A 14,929-nucleotide genomic window follows, 5' to 3' on the forward strand; every position below is an offset into this window, starting at 1 on the left:
AAATTATGAGTAATCTATTACTCTTACCTTTTCTGAGATTATTTGAAATAGTTTTTCTGGTTCTGTGCTATTTATGTGGAGACACGTGATAAACAAAATTCAGTGAGGTTTATTCACTTAACAAATACATGCTGATCATCTTCTATGTGCTCAGCACAGTTCTAGAGGCCTAAGATGAATCAGTGAACAGAGCAGAAAAATCCTTGCCGTCTGAGTTAACATTCTGATGGTAGATGGGATAAGAAATAGCAAATGAATTAAATAGTATAAAGTGCTATAAGGAAAAACTTAGCGCAGGTTAAAGGGGTTGCCGTGCCAGGGTGGGAGTTGGGGGTGCTGCAGGGTGGTTAGGGCAGGCCTGTAGAGCTGAGCAGAGGTTTGAAAGAAAGGAGGGAACCAGCCATGCAGCTCTCTGCAGGCAGCATTCCTGGTGGAGGGAACAGCCTGTGCCAAGGGCCTAAGGAAGAGCACGCCCATTGTGTTTAAGCAGTAGCTCCGAGGCCAGTGTTCCTGGACAGGAGGGAGCAAGGAGAAAAATGGTGGGAGATGGAAGGTTAAGGTCAGGTGTTGGAGTGTAGGTCATGTGGGACCTGTATACTGTTTTCTTAATGTTTAAGGATATCTTTGAGTGAAATGGGAAACCACTGGAGGATGTTGAGATGAGTGACATGACCTGACATTTCTACATAATTTCAATGCAACACTTTCTTAACATTGTTATAGATAATTCCCTTTCCTCTATAGTCATAGCTACTGTTCTTTTTCTGTCTTTCTGCTATCCAGAAAAGGCAGGAAAAGGACATTTCTCTTCATGTTTCAAAAATGTTATTTACAAGAAAGATATTAGTAGTCCCTGTTTTGTATATATGTACAGAAAATGAATATCTCCATTTTTACAGATTTAAACAAGAATATGGTAGAAACTTAAAGAATTAAGTCCTTCACTTTGGGCTGCATACTTATCACAAATATATTAAGGAAATATGTTATTTTAGAATGAAAATATTAATATAATTCAAGACAGAGGTGTCCTGAAGTGTGTTTTTGTAACAAGATAACATAAATCTGAAGTTAGTGTACAAATTGGGTAGTTTGATTAGGCACTGAATTATGACTACTTAGAGTTTATGTGTGTTTTTATCTTTTTGCTGGATGAAATTTTTCTTTCATTATTACCCTTTTGCTCTCTTCTTCCAGAACTACATCAGGAGAACCAAAAGAAAGAGACAGGGAAGAGGGTAAAGACTCTAAGCCACGTTCTTTGCGGTTCACGTGGAGTATGAAAACCACGAGTTCTATGGACCCCAGTGACATGATGCGAGAAATTCGGAAAGTGTTAGATGCAAATAACTGTGATTATGAACAAAAAGAGAGGTTTTTGCTTTTCTGTGTCCATGGAGATGCTAGACAGGATAGCCTCGTGCAGTGGGAGATGGAAGTCTGCAAGTTGCCACGGCTGTCGCTTAATGGGGTCCGCTTCAAACGAATATCTGGGACATCCATCGCCTTTAAGAACATTGCATCCAAAATAGCAAATGAGCTTAAGCTGTAAAGAAACCCAAATCTACAGGATCAGGGAAAATGCATCTATGTACGAGGTACAGGCTTTGAATGTACTGGTAACATCTCATGTGAGGGGCCTGTGAAACTCCCCATGTAGAATTTGCCCTTAATGCAATAAGGTTATACATAGTTATGAACTGTAAAATTAAAGTCGGTATGAACTGTAATAAATATCTGTGGCTAAAAAAGTAGATTAACATGTACAGGTAAGTACATTGTGTATTTCTGTTCATTTTCTGTCTATAGAATTGTATAATAAAAAAGATGATTGCTTAAAACTTGTATAGTTGTCTAGATTTCTGCACATAAATGTACATTTCATGCTTTAAGTTGAAAATGTTCTTCACTGTTTCGTTTACATTTTGGTGGGTTTTTAAAATTCTTACCTCTATCACGCAATTTTGAAATGTGTCCAGAATCAAAAGCATACAAAAATAGTCTTTACAATTGTAGCATGGACTTTTAAAAATTATGTAAAAACGATACATGAATTTAAGCCAGAAGCTGAAAAATAGATCAGTTTTATTATAAACAGAATTATTCCTGCTTACCTTTGCTGTTGTTATCCTTGTTATCAGACAAGGTTTAGTTGAAAAGATATAAAATATTTACAGTTGGACACGTAGTTTTTAAAATAAAGAATAGCTTTGCCTTGATCTAACTAAGAAATAATGAGAAAAAACAAATCAAACGTAAATCAAAATTTTTTTGAACATTAAAGTGTTTTTCTGGCCCACTGCTAATTGTTGCAGCAAAATTATGAAAAATAAATACTTTATCTGACTATTAGGGCATAATCTGTCACTTAGATTTGCTGCCTTCAGGATACCGTAATGTAATTGCGGAAATATAATATTGAGACTGTTTCATAGCACAAACTCATTTTTACAGTGTTGATCAATGTATCAGTTAAGAAATAATGCCACCTCAGGAATTAACTGGCATTGGGAACATTTGCCTCATTCTCCTCCCATCCTCTTCCTCCACCTCCTGCTACAATAATATCTGTAAGTACTTATGAGACATTTGAGCAAAAATATATTTATAACAGTATATTGTTGATTTCTGCTTATGTGGTTGTTTGATTTGTTCCCGTGTAACCTATTTGTTTTTCATATTTTGCCAGATTTCTTGTATTTATTTCATATCCTTATGCCTATAATGTGCAGTTTTGTAACTGGGCATTTGCCTACTTTTCTTTCATAGTTAGTGATATATGCGATGTAAAACCACTAGTAAAGGTACGTTTTCATACTTGTTATTTTATACTGAATTAGCCTTGGAGGTTGACTGTGCAATGTTATTTAATGTTGTAATTACTGTAATATCAACATATGAACCCCATCTGCACACTTCAGAGAAATAGAAAGTATATTAAAATTTTATCAGTTTAAAGAAAATAAAGCTGTGATAAATGCTGTAATTCTAGCCTACATTAGGGAGCTCTAAGTGTAGGTGATGTGCCATTCTGTAATGGCTTCCAGACTAAGATGAGTTTTACATTCTGTACTGTACTGTCATGTAGCTTTCTTCTGTAACAGTTCCGTTCTAAATTCAAGTGTTTTTTTGCCTTAGCACAGGGTGGTGTTTGAAAAAAGAAAAAATTGTGTAGCTCCTTTTTAACCTATTGTTCATTCGAAAAATTGATCCAAATCTTTATCCACTTTCACTGGTGCACACTGAAATTTTACTTGAACAGTTCTCATAATAAAGCACTTGTCATTTGCTCTTTAAGAATGTGGATTACCTATTTTCTACTACAAAAGTATTCTGTATGGGGAGTTGATTTTATGAGTTCTAAATTTAGCTGGCAAAAAGGTAAAGCTGTGTAGGTTTTTGAAGATATCATTATGACAGGAAGTTTAACCTCTTTACAGTAATTCCTATCATTGAAATACCTTGAGAAAAAATACACGTGCTTACTCCAAGTTAGAAACTGATGTTTTTCACATTTTCTCACCCTGGCCAACTTTTCTATGAATTAAAAATGAGATCTCAATATTCACTTTAGATTTTCCTATTTTATATGTTAGTAACAACATAAATATTTTGAAGATGTAGAGGAGTTTTATCTGTTTGCTTAAATTAAAATGCCAATTTATGTTTGTTGGCTATGTGATATCAGGATTTCTTTGATTTCTCTTTAAGTTTTATTTGATATGAATCCTTATATTAAAAATAATTATTTTGTAGAGACTCGGACACAATATTTGGTAAATAGAAATGATACTGTGAAATATACTCCAGAACCTTAATCTAAAAGGCCTTTTACAAAGTTGCTGATTTTCTACCACAATGCCATTTCACAATGTGGGCACCAAAAATAACATATTATGAGTGAGGTACCAATTTAATGTAATAAGTGATTACATCAATTGGCATGTTTAATTAATTCAAGATAATCTTTGCCTTCATTTTCTTTTTTTTTTTTAAGTTTACAGGTTTTATTATCAAAGTCTTGTAAAACAAATTCAGAAACTGAACATCAACACGGCACAGACTGTGGCCTACTTTTGTTTTTATTGCACAAAAGTGAAGTTTGAAACTCCTGTAACTAAGAAGTTACCTAACTACTTTGCATATAATGTGGAATCACTGAGTGCATAAGATTAGTATTGCAGTAGCAGTAACACAAATTTATATTGGTTTTATACAAGTTGAGATCAAATAAAAAGTACATTATCAAGTAGATTTGTCTTATTTTAAAAGCATATAACTTAAATTACATTACCCCTTTTCCAACATTGAGCTTATAACAAAAGAGTGGAAAATTGAAAGTCAGGACAATACATAACTTTCTTTCAGAGTTGGACTTAGGATAGACACCTTTCACTGATGTTGTGGAATAAATTATTCAGCAGGAGAAAAAACTCCCATACACTGTATAGAAAAGTATACAACTCTATTTTAAAATATGCTACTTTTCACTCACTGCCAAAAACAGTTTTATTTGAAATCCTCTGTTTGTATGATTAAAGCCTAATTAGCCATCAAAAAAGGTTAGTGCATATATAACCTTTCGCAGTTAAGCAAAAGCCACAAAAATTTAGCCACCAGGCTTAAAGGATTATCTATTTCTAATGTTCATTTCCAGATGTAAATATAAGAATGTTAATTTGTCATGTCAACAAACAAGAGCATAAGTAGATCCATCATGTTGGAGGATTTTAATGACATTTAGGGTACTCCTGCCACAGTTAACACGTGATCAGTGCATTTTCTACATGGCTCAGTTACGGCAATGGATCAAATTCTAAAAACACTGTAAGTGAACTTAATAAAGGAGACCACACAACATAAACAATCTTTCATTTTTGTTATCCAGCAGCACCAGCATAGTAAAACTGCTTGGTTACCTGATCAGATTTCACCATGACAAGAACTGATTACCCATGTACCATTTTCTAGGAGTTTTTGATGTAAGTAATATCAATATCAGAATTTTATACCATTTATAACTCGGAGCTGTATACATCTAGGTTTGAGATGAACAAATATAGCATTAAGAAGTCACACAAAGGGATGAATGGCACTGGTGCATTTTGTATGCAGCTGGATTCCTTGTAGAGGCAATGCTCATTCGCTCGTATCCATGTTCTCTTCATGGAGATCTTCCCCGTTCACTATGGATTCCCTCAGTGAGTTGTTTCCCTTTCCCGCAGAATATTCCTTTGTTTTAGGGAAACTGCTTCTGTTGGTTTCTTCTCTTTTTTTCTTTTTCTGTCATACCCGTGTTCCTCTTCATTATAATCCTGTATAATTTTTACCTCTTTATCACTCTCTGATCCTTTTCCTTATCTTGACCTTACTTCCTCTCTGTTCTATGAACAGAGATGGTGAGACAATCAGTTTTCTTTTAGGAGACCTAGGGTTTTTAGGAGATCTTGTTCCACTCCTGCTTCTTCATCATCTCTCTCTGCTTGCACATCTGGAACGTCTGACTGTGCTATAGCTTTTTTTAAAATTGTGTAATATAACATATATACAAAGCACAGAAAGGAAAAAGCAACACTTTTCAAAGCACTCTTCAACAAGTAGTTACGGGACAGATCCTGGAGTTTGTCATGGGCTACCAGACCATCATCTCGGATTTTTCCTTCTGGCTGCTCCAGAACACTGGAGGCTAGAAGGAATAAACATTTTTTTATCATTGCAATCGATTCTTTTTCCTTTTATGTGAAAAATAACATATATACAAATAAGCAGTAAATTTCAAAGCATAATACGACAATTAGTTGTAGAACAGATTTCAGAGATTGGTATGGGTTACATTTCCACAGGTTTAGGTTTTTTACTTCTAGCTATTCTAAGATACTGGAGCCTAAAAGAAATATCAATATAATGATTCATTAATCATACTTGTTTGTTAAACCCTACCTTGTCTGTATAACTCCACATCCCTTTAATCTTTCTGTATCACTCTTTAGGGGTATTTGGGCTATGCTCATTCTAACATTTTCATGTTGGAAGGCACTGTCAATAATATGGGGTAGGGAGATGAAACAGCTGATGTTCTGCAGAGGCTGGGCCCTCTAGGTGTCGGGTCCTAGAGGCCCATCTGGAGGGTTGTAGGTTTCTGGAGCTTTACCCTACTACATGGAACGTCTGGAGAATCGTCTATTGCCCTAGGTGTTCTTGTGTTATAACTTTTTGGTGCTGTTTTGGAACACTTCTTTTCTTTGTCTTCTTTTTGTCTCTAGTTTGTGATGTGCTTCTTGACCTTCTACCTCTTTTTCTGGAATGAGAACTCCTCTGTCTGGGACTTCTGGACTGTCACCTGCTCCTTGACTTAGAATGTGATCTCCTCCTCCAACTGATTCTTGGTCGCCTATGTCTAGAAGATTAGGGAGTCCTCCTTCTAGACCGCGATCTTGACCTTGAATGCCTTCAATTTTCTTCCTTCTCATCTGGTTCTATAGCAGCAGAAATTAGAGTGTGTGCTTCTCGTACTCTTTTCATGGCTTCCTCTATTTCTTTACCAGAAGCATCTGATTTCAGACTTGGTGAAACAAGACCAGCAGCTGCATGATTCCACTTGGGATCAACAGTACTTATAAGCTGCAGCAACTGGTCTTGGGCGAGAGACTGAAAGTTCAAGTTTGCTCTAGGAAGCCCGAGTGCAGCAAGGGCAGGATCAAGAGTAGGAGCTGGTGAAGCAGCGGGCGGAACAACACCAATCTGGGTAAGTGGATTACGAGCAGATAGGAGTCCACCACCAGGCAGAAGGCCTGCTGGTGCCAACAGAAACAACACCGTAGTTCATCAGGAATAACTCCTGCACGTGGTACTACTCTCAAAGCTCTGTCAGTGGGTCCAGTGTCAGGTGCTGTGCCACAGCTGCCGAGTCCGGATTGTGGCACTCAACAGAGCAGACAGAGGAGGAGACTGACACAGGTGAGTCATCCAGCGGGAAGAGCTGCAATTCGTAGATTTTGGAAAGGGGCCTGGGTCCATCGTTGTGTTCTCACTCCTCAGTGTTGTAGGATTATTTTGCAGTCTCAACTGAGGAAAGACCATCTGAAAGAATACTTCAAAATTTGAGCAAAGTTGGCTCAGCAGGTAAGAATGCTTGCCTGCCATGCCTGAGGACCCAGGTTCGATTCCCGGTGCCTGCCCATGTAAAAAAAAAAAAATGTGAGCAAAGTAATGACAGAACACAAGGCTAGCACCAGCAATGGAAAGGGCTCCTCTCTCTGCCACGTTTTTCAAGTATCTACTGAGGTGCCCATGTCTTAAGACACATAAAGGGATTGTAAGCAATGGTCCCTACCCCTCCAAGAATCTGCTCCACCTGCAGAGACATAATATAAACACAAACAAAAACATGCACCCAAATAGGAAACGGTGAAAGTGCTTGAACAAGAAGTACAAGTAAAAATTCCTGTACATGTTAAGGAATTCACAGAAGGATAAGTTCTTTGTAGACAGGAGAAACGAAGATTTGAAGAGTGGATAAAATTTAAGAAACAGAATGAAAAGGACCCTCCAGATGGGAGGAATATATAGTAAAAGACTCAGAGATAATATTAACTATGTGACACATGTTTAAAATGAACTGTTTATTCTAGAGAGTGGCACAGTGCAGATAAGTGGATTAATAGATTATGGAAAGCACTGATGTGTCGTCTCAGCTTGAACTTGATCTGTGGTTAGAGGGGAGCAATTGGGAGGCTTTTTGAGCCAAAGAAGCCTTCACAATTGGTTATTAAAGAAGAGTCAATCATTAGCTCACCATATTTGTCGCATGCCAACGTGCATCACGGTTTAGGTGCTGGGAAAAGAACAATGGAAAAAAAAGGTTTAATAGAAATATATGAGCTGGACTGAAGACTAAAACCAGGAAAATCTTTTTAGAGGCTGTTAGCAATAAGATAGAGAACTTATGTAGGAGTGGTTAACATAGGATGGAAAGGGTGAAATGGTGTATTTGAGTGTCATTAGGAAAGCTGTATCAACCTCATTTCATGTGCAGAATATGTGTACTATGAAAAAGACTGGAATGGGAGTTGAGGAGATGCCTGGTTTATGATTGAGGTTTCCAGGTTAAATATCAGGACTTCTCCCTCTATCTAAAAGGGAATAGTAGGGACCAGATTTGCCCTCCCAGCTGAGACAATGAAAAAACAAATATATGAAAGCATCATTTTCAAGATAACGGGTATCAGTCAACAAAGGACAGTAATTCCCGGGAGGTAACAAATGAAATGAGCCCTGAGAATCTACAGGCTATTGCACAGGGAGGGGAACAAAATGGGGCCTGATACTCTTCCTAATTGAGGAGATACGAGATCAGAGAGCCAAAATGGCTAGAGTTTGCAGAGCAGCCAATTGCAGATGAGAGAGCAGCACCAAAAGAGACCTGAAGGAAGATGTGTAGAGACTGGCACATGTATGTGAAGAAACTTCCTGAGGCTGGTGAAAGAACCACCTGAAAGCTTCAGAGGGAACAGCCATTGGATCTCGTATAGGAGTAGTGCCTGTCCTGCCAGCCAGAGTAGAAAACCTCATAATTCATGGGACACTGGGTAGTGTATTCAAAATTTTTGCCTCAGTTCTGGGAACTAATCAGCTCTAGACTAAATACTGCCTTGTTCCTGCTTAACAAAGCTTAAAATGCAAGACCTTTTAAATAGGTAACTATTTCCAAGTAACATAACAATGTCCTAGAACAAAGCTTGAGAATATTTGTAAGAATATGTGAGAATATTTTTACCAACAAGGTAAAAATTCACAATATTTAGTATCCAATCAAAAATTATCCTTAATAAAAATATGCAGGAAAATACAATGCATGATGAGAAAAAGAATCAATTAACCCAGAATGGCAGATAATAGAACTAGTAGGCAAGGACATGAAAAGTTAAAAATATTTTCCATATGGCCATGAAAGTAAAGGAAAGGTAAAGAATGTTGAGCAGAGACATGAATGGTATAAAAATATATATAATTTGAACTAGAAATAGATGTTACAATGTTCGAGGCTAAAAACATACTGAATTTAATTAGCAGCTGATAAGACATTGCAGAAGAAAACTGAACTTGAAAACAGCAGTAGAACTATCCAAAATGAATCACAGAGAGAGAGAAAAAAAACAGCTGATAACCAGCTTTAGGCAGCCACAGATATGTAGCTAGGATTCCTGAGGAAACGGGAGGGAGGAGAAAAAAGGGAAAAAAAAGAGATACAATGGCCTAAAATGTCCAAATTTGATGGAAACTATACGCCCATAGATCCAAAGAGTTTAATGAACCCGAGGTTAAGAAATATGAAGAAAACTGTACCAAGGCTTATCATAAGTTGCTTAAAACCTGTGATAAAAAGAAAATGAAAATCTTAAAAGCAGAAAGAGGGCGGACCATGGTGGCTCAGCAGGTAAGAATGCTTGCCTGCCAAGCCCAAGGACCCGGGTTCGATTCCCGGTGCCTGCCCATGTTAAAAAAAAAAAAAAGCAGACAGAGAAAAAAGACATATGACATGCAGAGAAGCAAAGGTAAAAATTAGCAGACTTCTTAGCAGAGACAGTGGAAGCCAGAAGACATAAGAGCAGCATCTTAAAGGAATTGAAAGAAAAAAAACAAAACAAAACACTGCAATTTAGAAATCTACACCCAGGTAAAATATCTTTCAAACTGAAGGTGACAGCAGAGGTTTCCGGGTAAGAGGGTGGAAAAGTAAGCCTCAAGACTCAGTTCGTCCACAAGGGCAGCTAATAAATGGCCAGGAACTGTCTGAAACAACTGCTGAAGGAGCTCAGAGACTAGAAGAACACTGGACACTGCCTAGGGGAAACAGAAGGAAGAGACGGCTAGCCTGTGGTGAAGAGCTGTGAGTGAAGGTCTCCGTGCCGCAGAGGGTCCTTGTCCCCACTCTGTATGCAGGCTGCCCCAGGGTCCGGTCCTACTGGAAATAAAGTCTCTTCCTCAAGAATAGGGGAAGTATGGCTGCGCACCCATGGCAGCTTTTGATGAGCAAATGGCTTTGAAGGCAGTTACAGTTTCAACTAGCCCAGGACAGAAAACAGCCACAGCCCCTGTTTCAATCCCATCCCTGACAAGAGTGGAAGTGGAGGTGAATGGGAGACAGTGCATTCTTGGGGCAGCCGGCAAGTAGTTCGCTGAAGGATGGCTCTTCCCAAAGAACGGGGTGGCATGGCCAAGTACCAATCAGCTTTTGATTAGCGAATACGGAATGTTGGGTCCCAACTCTGAGGGCAGCTAGTTTCACCTAGCCCAGGACAGAAAGCAGCAGGCAGCCTGTTTCACCCCTTCCCCCATAGGGATGGTAGCAGGGAGTGTTTACAGTCACAGTGCCTTCTTAGGGCTGTGGGAAGAGTGTGCTGAAGGGTGGCTTTTCCCCAAGAAAAGGTGGGAGGTGGGGGGGATAGACACAACCCAGCAGTGTTCATGCCTTTGATTGGTGAATTCAGATTGCTGAGTCCCAGCTCTGTGCTAGGGTTTCAACACTGTCCCCAGTGAATGGAGCTGCTTGAGAAGTAAAGGGACATTACTACCTTATGACTGCAGTGAATAGTTGGCTGCAGAGAGCCATGTGTGGTGCAGACCAGGAAAGCACAGATTCAGGGAGCCATCAAAGAAAAGTTTGTGTCCTTCTGGGTGTCCTCCACAGGGCACTGGAACTCATCCACACCTCCTTCGTGGATCCTGGTCCTGTTTTGACTGGGAAGTACTGACTTAGAAAGTCCTATTGAAGGCAACCTTCCTCCCAGAATTTGCACTCCAGAAAAAAAAGCGGCTAGAGACAACAAAAGCCATGTTAAAAAAGATAGAGGCCAATAAAAAAGAAATAGAACAAATCAACATCCATAGAGAAGAAAGAGGGGTACGGGGTGAAACAACTGCACGAATAGTGCAATCTCACGAATTGTGCCATATATCCAGAACAAAAATCAGTTGAAGAAGATCTGAATACATCTGATCAGTTAAACACAAGCTATTCTAAAGGTCTATAATTGAGCCACGTGTCAAGGAAGTGCTTTAGCTCAAAGGCAATCCGCAAGAACAAAAACAACAACAAAAACCCTGGGCAAGAAAGAGAAACAGACCTCCAGAGCACGCATTAAGACAATCAGAAGTCTAGACACCAGCAAAAAATCACAAGCCATACCACAAAGACTCTGGAAGATATGGCAAGTCAGAGGAGCAAATTAAGACTTCAGAGGGGACACAGAATTTGGAAAAACAAAGATGTTCAAACAAATCTAAATAAATCAAGAGGATGAAGGAAAATATGGCTAAAGAGATAAAGGATACTGGGCTGGTTTGAAGTTGTTATATACCCCAAAAAAGGCCATGTTCTTTTTGAGTGTTTTTGTTTGTTTTTTGTTAATCATTGTGCCTCTAAATTTTTTGAGTGTTTTTTTTGTTGTTGTTGACCTGTGGTGGATGGGACCTTTTGGTTAGATCATTTCAATTGAAATGTGACCCAACCATTCAAGATGGGTCTTAATCCTTTTACTGGAATCCTTCATGAAAGGGTAAAGGACAGAAAAAGCCAAGAGGCATATAGAGAAAAAGCCCCTGGAGGAGCTACAGATGCCAGTGGCTTATATTCATAGAGGTATCCTCCTGTTGATGCCTTAATTTGGACATTTCCATGGCCTTAGAACTGTACATTTGTATGCTAATAAATTCCCATTGTAAAAGCCAACCCATTTGGTATATTTGCAATATATATATATGGTATATTGCGTTCTGGCAGCTTTAGCAAACTGAAGCAGATACTAAAAAGACTCTGACAGGCATACAGAACAACTTTAAAGTATAAAAAGAAATGTAACAAATTAGGCACAACAGAAGGGATTTAAAATACATTAAGGCATATAACAGATATAAACAGGCAGAAGGAAGAATCTGTGGACCAGAAGACAGGATAATTAAAATCTTAAAGACAGAAAAAGAGAAAGAGAAAAGAATAGATAAAATTGAGCAGAGTCTTAGGGGTTTGAATGACAGCACAAAGCACACAAACGTGCATTGTGAGTGTCCCAGAAGACATAAATATCCATGCCCAGGAAGCACAATGTACTCCAAACAGAATAAATCCTAGTAAGTCTATTCCGAGACATATACTAATAAGAATGTCAAATGCTAAAGATAAAGAATCCTGAAAGCAGCAAGAGAAAAGTGATTCATCATTTACAAGGAAACTGCCATAAGATTAAGTGCCATTTTCTCACAAGAAATTATGGAGGTGAGAAGGCAGTTGGTATGATAAAGTACTGAAAGAGAAAAATTGACAGCTAAGAATTATTTCTACAGCAAAGCTGTCCTTTAAAAATGAAGGGGAGGACAGTGCAATGGTGGCTCAGTGGCAGAATTCTCCCCATTCCCGTACCCTGATCAGGGTACAATTCCCAGTGCCTGCCTATGCCAAAAAAGGGGGGGGGGGATTTAAAATATTCACAAATAAGCAAAAACAGAAAGGTAATCAACAAGAGACCTGCTTTACAAGAATTACTAAAGGGAGTTCAGCAGGTTCAAGGAAAAAGATGAGAGAAGCTTGGAGTAGAGTGTAGAAATGATGATTATCAGAAAGGGAAACTATAAAGGCAAAAAAAGACAAAAATAAGATATATAAAAACAAAGGATAAAATGGTTGAAGTACTGCCTTTACAGTAATAACACTGAGTGTTAATGGATTTAATGCCCATTCAAAAGTAGCAGATTGGCTATATAATAGATTTTAAAAAGTATGATCCAACTATATGCTGTTTACAAGAGATTCATTTAGAAACACAGAAATAGGCTGAAAAAGAAATGTTGAGAAAGATATTCCACACAAACAGTAATCAAAAAAGAGCTTGGGTAGCTCTATTAATGGTGGGACAAATAGATTTTAAATGCAAAACTGATGTAAGAAATAAAAGACACTATATGCTAATAAAAGGGTCAATACACCAAGAAGAAATCCCAATCATAAAAATTAATGTACCTAACCAGGGTGCTCCAAAATACATCAGACAAACACTGGCAAAACTAAATGGAGAAATAGGCATCTCTACGATAATAGTTTGAGACTTCAATACACCTCTCTCCTTAGTACATAGAGCATCTAGACAGAAGATCAATACGGAAGCAGAGAACTTGAAATAACATGATAAAGGAACTAAACCTAACAGACCTATACAGAACATTGCATCTCACTTCTTCTCAAGGGCTCATAGATCATTCTCCAGGATAGACCACATGTTTTGTCACAAAAACAAGTCTCAATAAATTTAAAAAAATTGAAATTATTCAGAGCACTCTCTCTGATCATAATATAATGATATTAGAAATCAATAACAGGCAGAGAACTGGAAAATTTCACAAATACATGGAAGTTAAACAACACACTCATAAACAACCATTGGGTCAAAGAAGAAATTGCAAGATAAATCAGTAAACACCTCAAGAAAACTGAAAATAAGAACACAAATATCTAAATGTATGGGATGCAGAGAAGGCAGAACTAATAGGGAAATTTATAGCCCTAAATGCCTACATTAAAAAAGAAAAGAAAAGAAAGAGCTAAAACCAAAGACCTAACTGCCTATCTGGAGGAGCTACAAAAAGAACAGGAAGCTAATCACAAAGCAAGCAGAAGGAAAGAGATAATAAATATTAGAGTAAAAATATGAAATTGAGAATAAATCAATAGAATCAACAGTAAGGAAGGTTTTCTTTGAGATCAATGAAATTGACAAACCCTTAGACTGACATAGACAAAAAGCAGATGCAAATAAAAAAAAAATTTTAAATGGGAGGTGGGACATTACTAGTGACCCCAAAGAAATAAAAAGATTCATAAGAGGATACTATGAACCATTGTATGCCAACAAATTGGACAACTTAGATGAAATGGACAAACTCCTGGAAACAATCTATACTGGCTCTAGAAAAAACAGAAGACCTCACCAGGAAAATTACAAGGAAAGAGACAGAATCAGTCGCCACAAACCTCCCAATAAAGAAAAGCCTAAGAGCAGAGGTTTCACGGGTGAATTCTACCAATCATTCCAAAAAGAATGAATACCAATCCTGCTCAAACTCTTCCAAAAGACTAAACAGTGGGGGAACACTACCTAGCTCATTCTATGAAGCCAACATCACCCTAACACCAAAGCCAAATAAAGATACAACAAGGAAGAAAGCTACAGACCAATTTCATTAATGAATATAGATGGAAAGATCCTCAACAAATTATTTTCAAATCAAATCCAACAGCACGTTAAAAGAGTTATGGACAACAGTCAAATGGGTTTTATCCCAGGTATGCGAGGGTGATTAAACACAAGAGAATCAAATAATGTAATATACCATATTAACGAATCAGAGGCTAAGAAACCATATGATCATCTCAATTGATTCAAAGCCATTTGACAAAATCCAGTATCCTTTTTTTTTTCTTTTCTTTTTTTTTTTTAAACACAGATAGGGAGTATTTATTTATCACCTCACCTTGTTCCAAAAGAGATTTAAGGCAGCTTCAAGTAAATTAAAACAAGTGAGGGAAAATGAGACAAAGGGAAAATAAGAGCACAAATTTTAGATGGTTCCCACATAGAGGTTCATATACGAAATGTATGAAATGAGGTATTGTGAGCTTGCTAAAGATGGGCCATAAATTTAGCTCTGGCCTCCTTAGCATCCAACTCAAAAAGGTAAGCAAGAAAGTGTATAGTGTTGGTGGGGACCTTTTCATCACCAAAACCCTCAGGGCTCAGTTGTGCCAACATCTGCTTTTCCACAGTGACCTGTCCTTGGGCATGTGGACCTTGCATGGTCCAGTTGGTGAGACGGTTGAGTCACCTGTCACTATAGTGATAGATGGAGAAGCACCAGCATCCTTTTTTGATAAAAACAC

The 14,929-nt window shown here is 37.9% G+C and overlaps 1 protein-coding gene and 1 pseudogene across 4 annotated transcripts in view; one reads left to right on the forward strand and one right to left on the reverse strand.

Annotated features, from left to right (window-relative positions):
• MARK1 (microtubule affinity regulating kinase 1) overlaps positions 1 to 3,765 on the forward strand; it is a 178,941-nt gene extending 175,176 nt beyond the window's left edge. For 2 of the 4 annotated variants that reach the window (XM_077157890.1, XM_077157892.1), the window contains exon 18: positions 1,198 to 3,763. In XM_077157890.1, the coding sequence (XP_077014005.1) occupies positions 1,198 to 1,552 (355 nt within the window). In that variant the 3' untranslated portion in view covers positions 1,553 to 3,763. Of the gene's footprint in view, positions 1 to 1,197 lie in introns of all 4 variants that reach the window. The other 2 variants (XM_077157893.1, XM_077157894.1) reach the window with 2 other exon arrangements.
• Positions 559 to 7,821, reverse strand: LOC143680306 (serine/arginine-rich splicing factor 11 pseudogene; annotated as a pseudogene).
• Positions 7,822 to 14,929: the final 7,108 nt, after the last annotated feature.

This window comes from Tamandua tetradactyla, chromosome 4 (genome assembly GCF_023851605.1).
Source record: "Tamandua tetradactyla isolate mTamTet1 chromosome 4, mTamTet1.pri, whole genome shotgun sequence".
Lineage (NCBI taxonomy): Eukaryota > Metazoa > Chordata > Mammalia > Pilosa > Myrmecophagidae > Tamandua > Tamandua tetradactyla.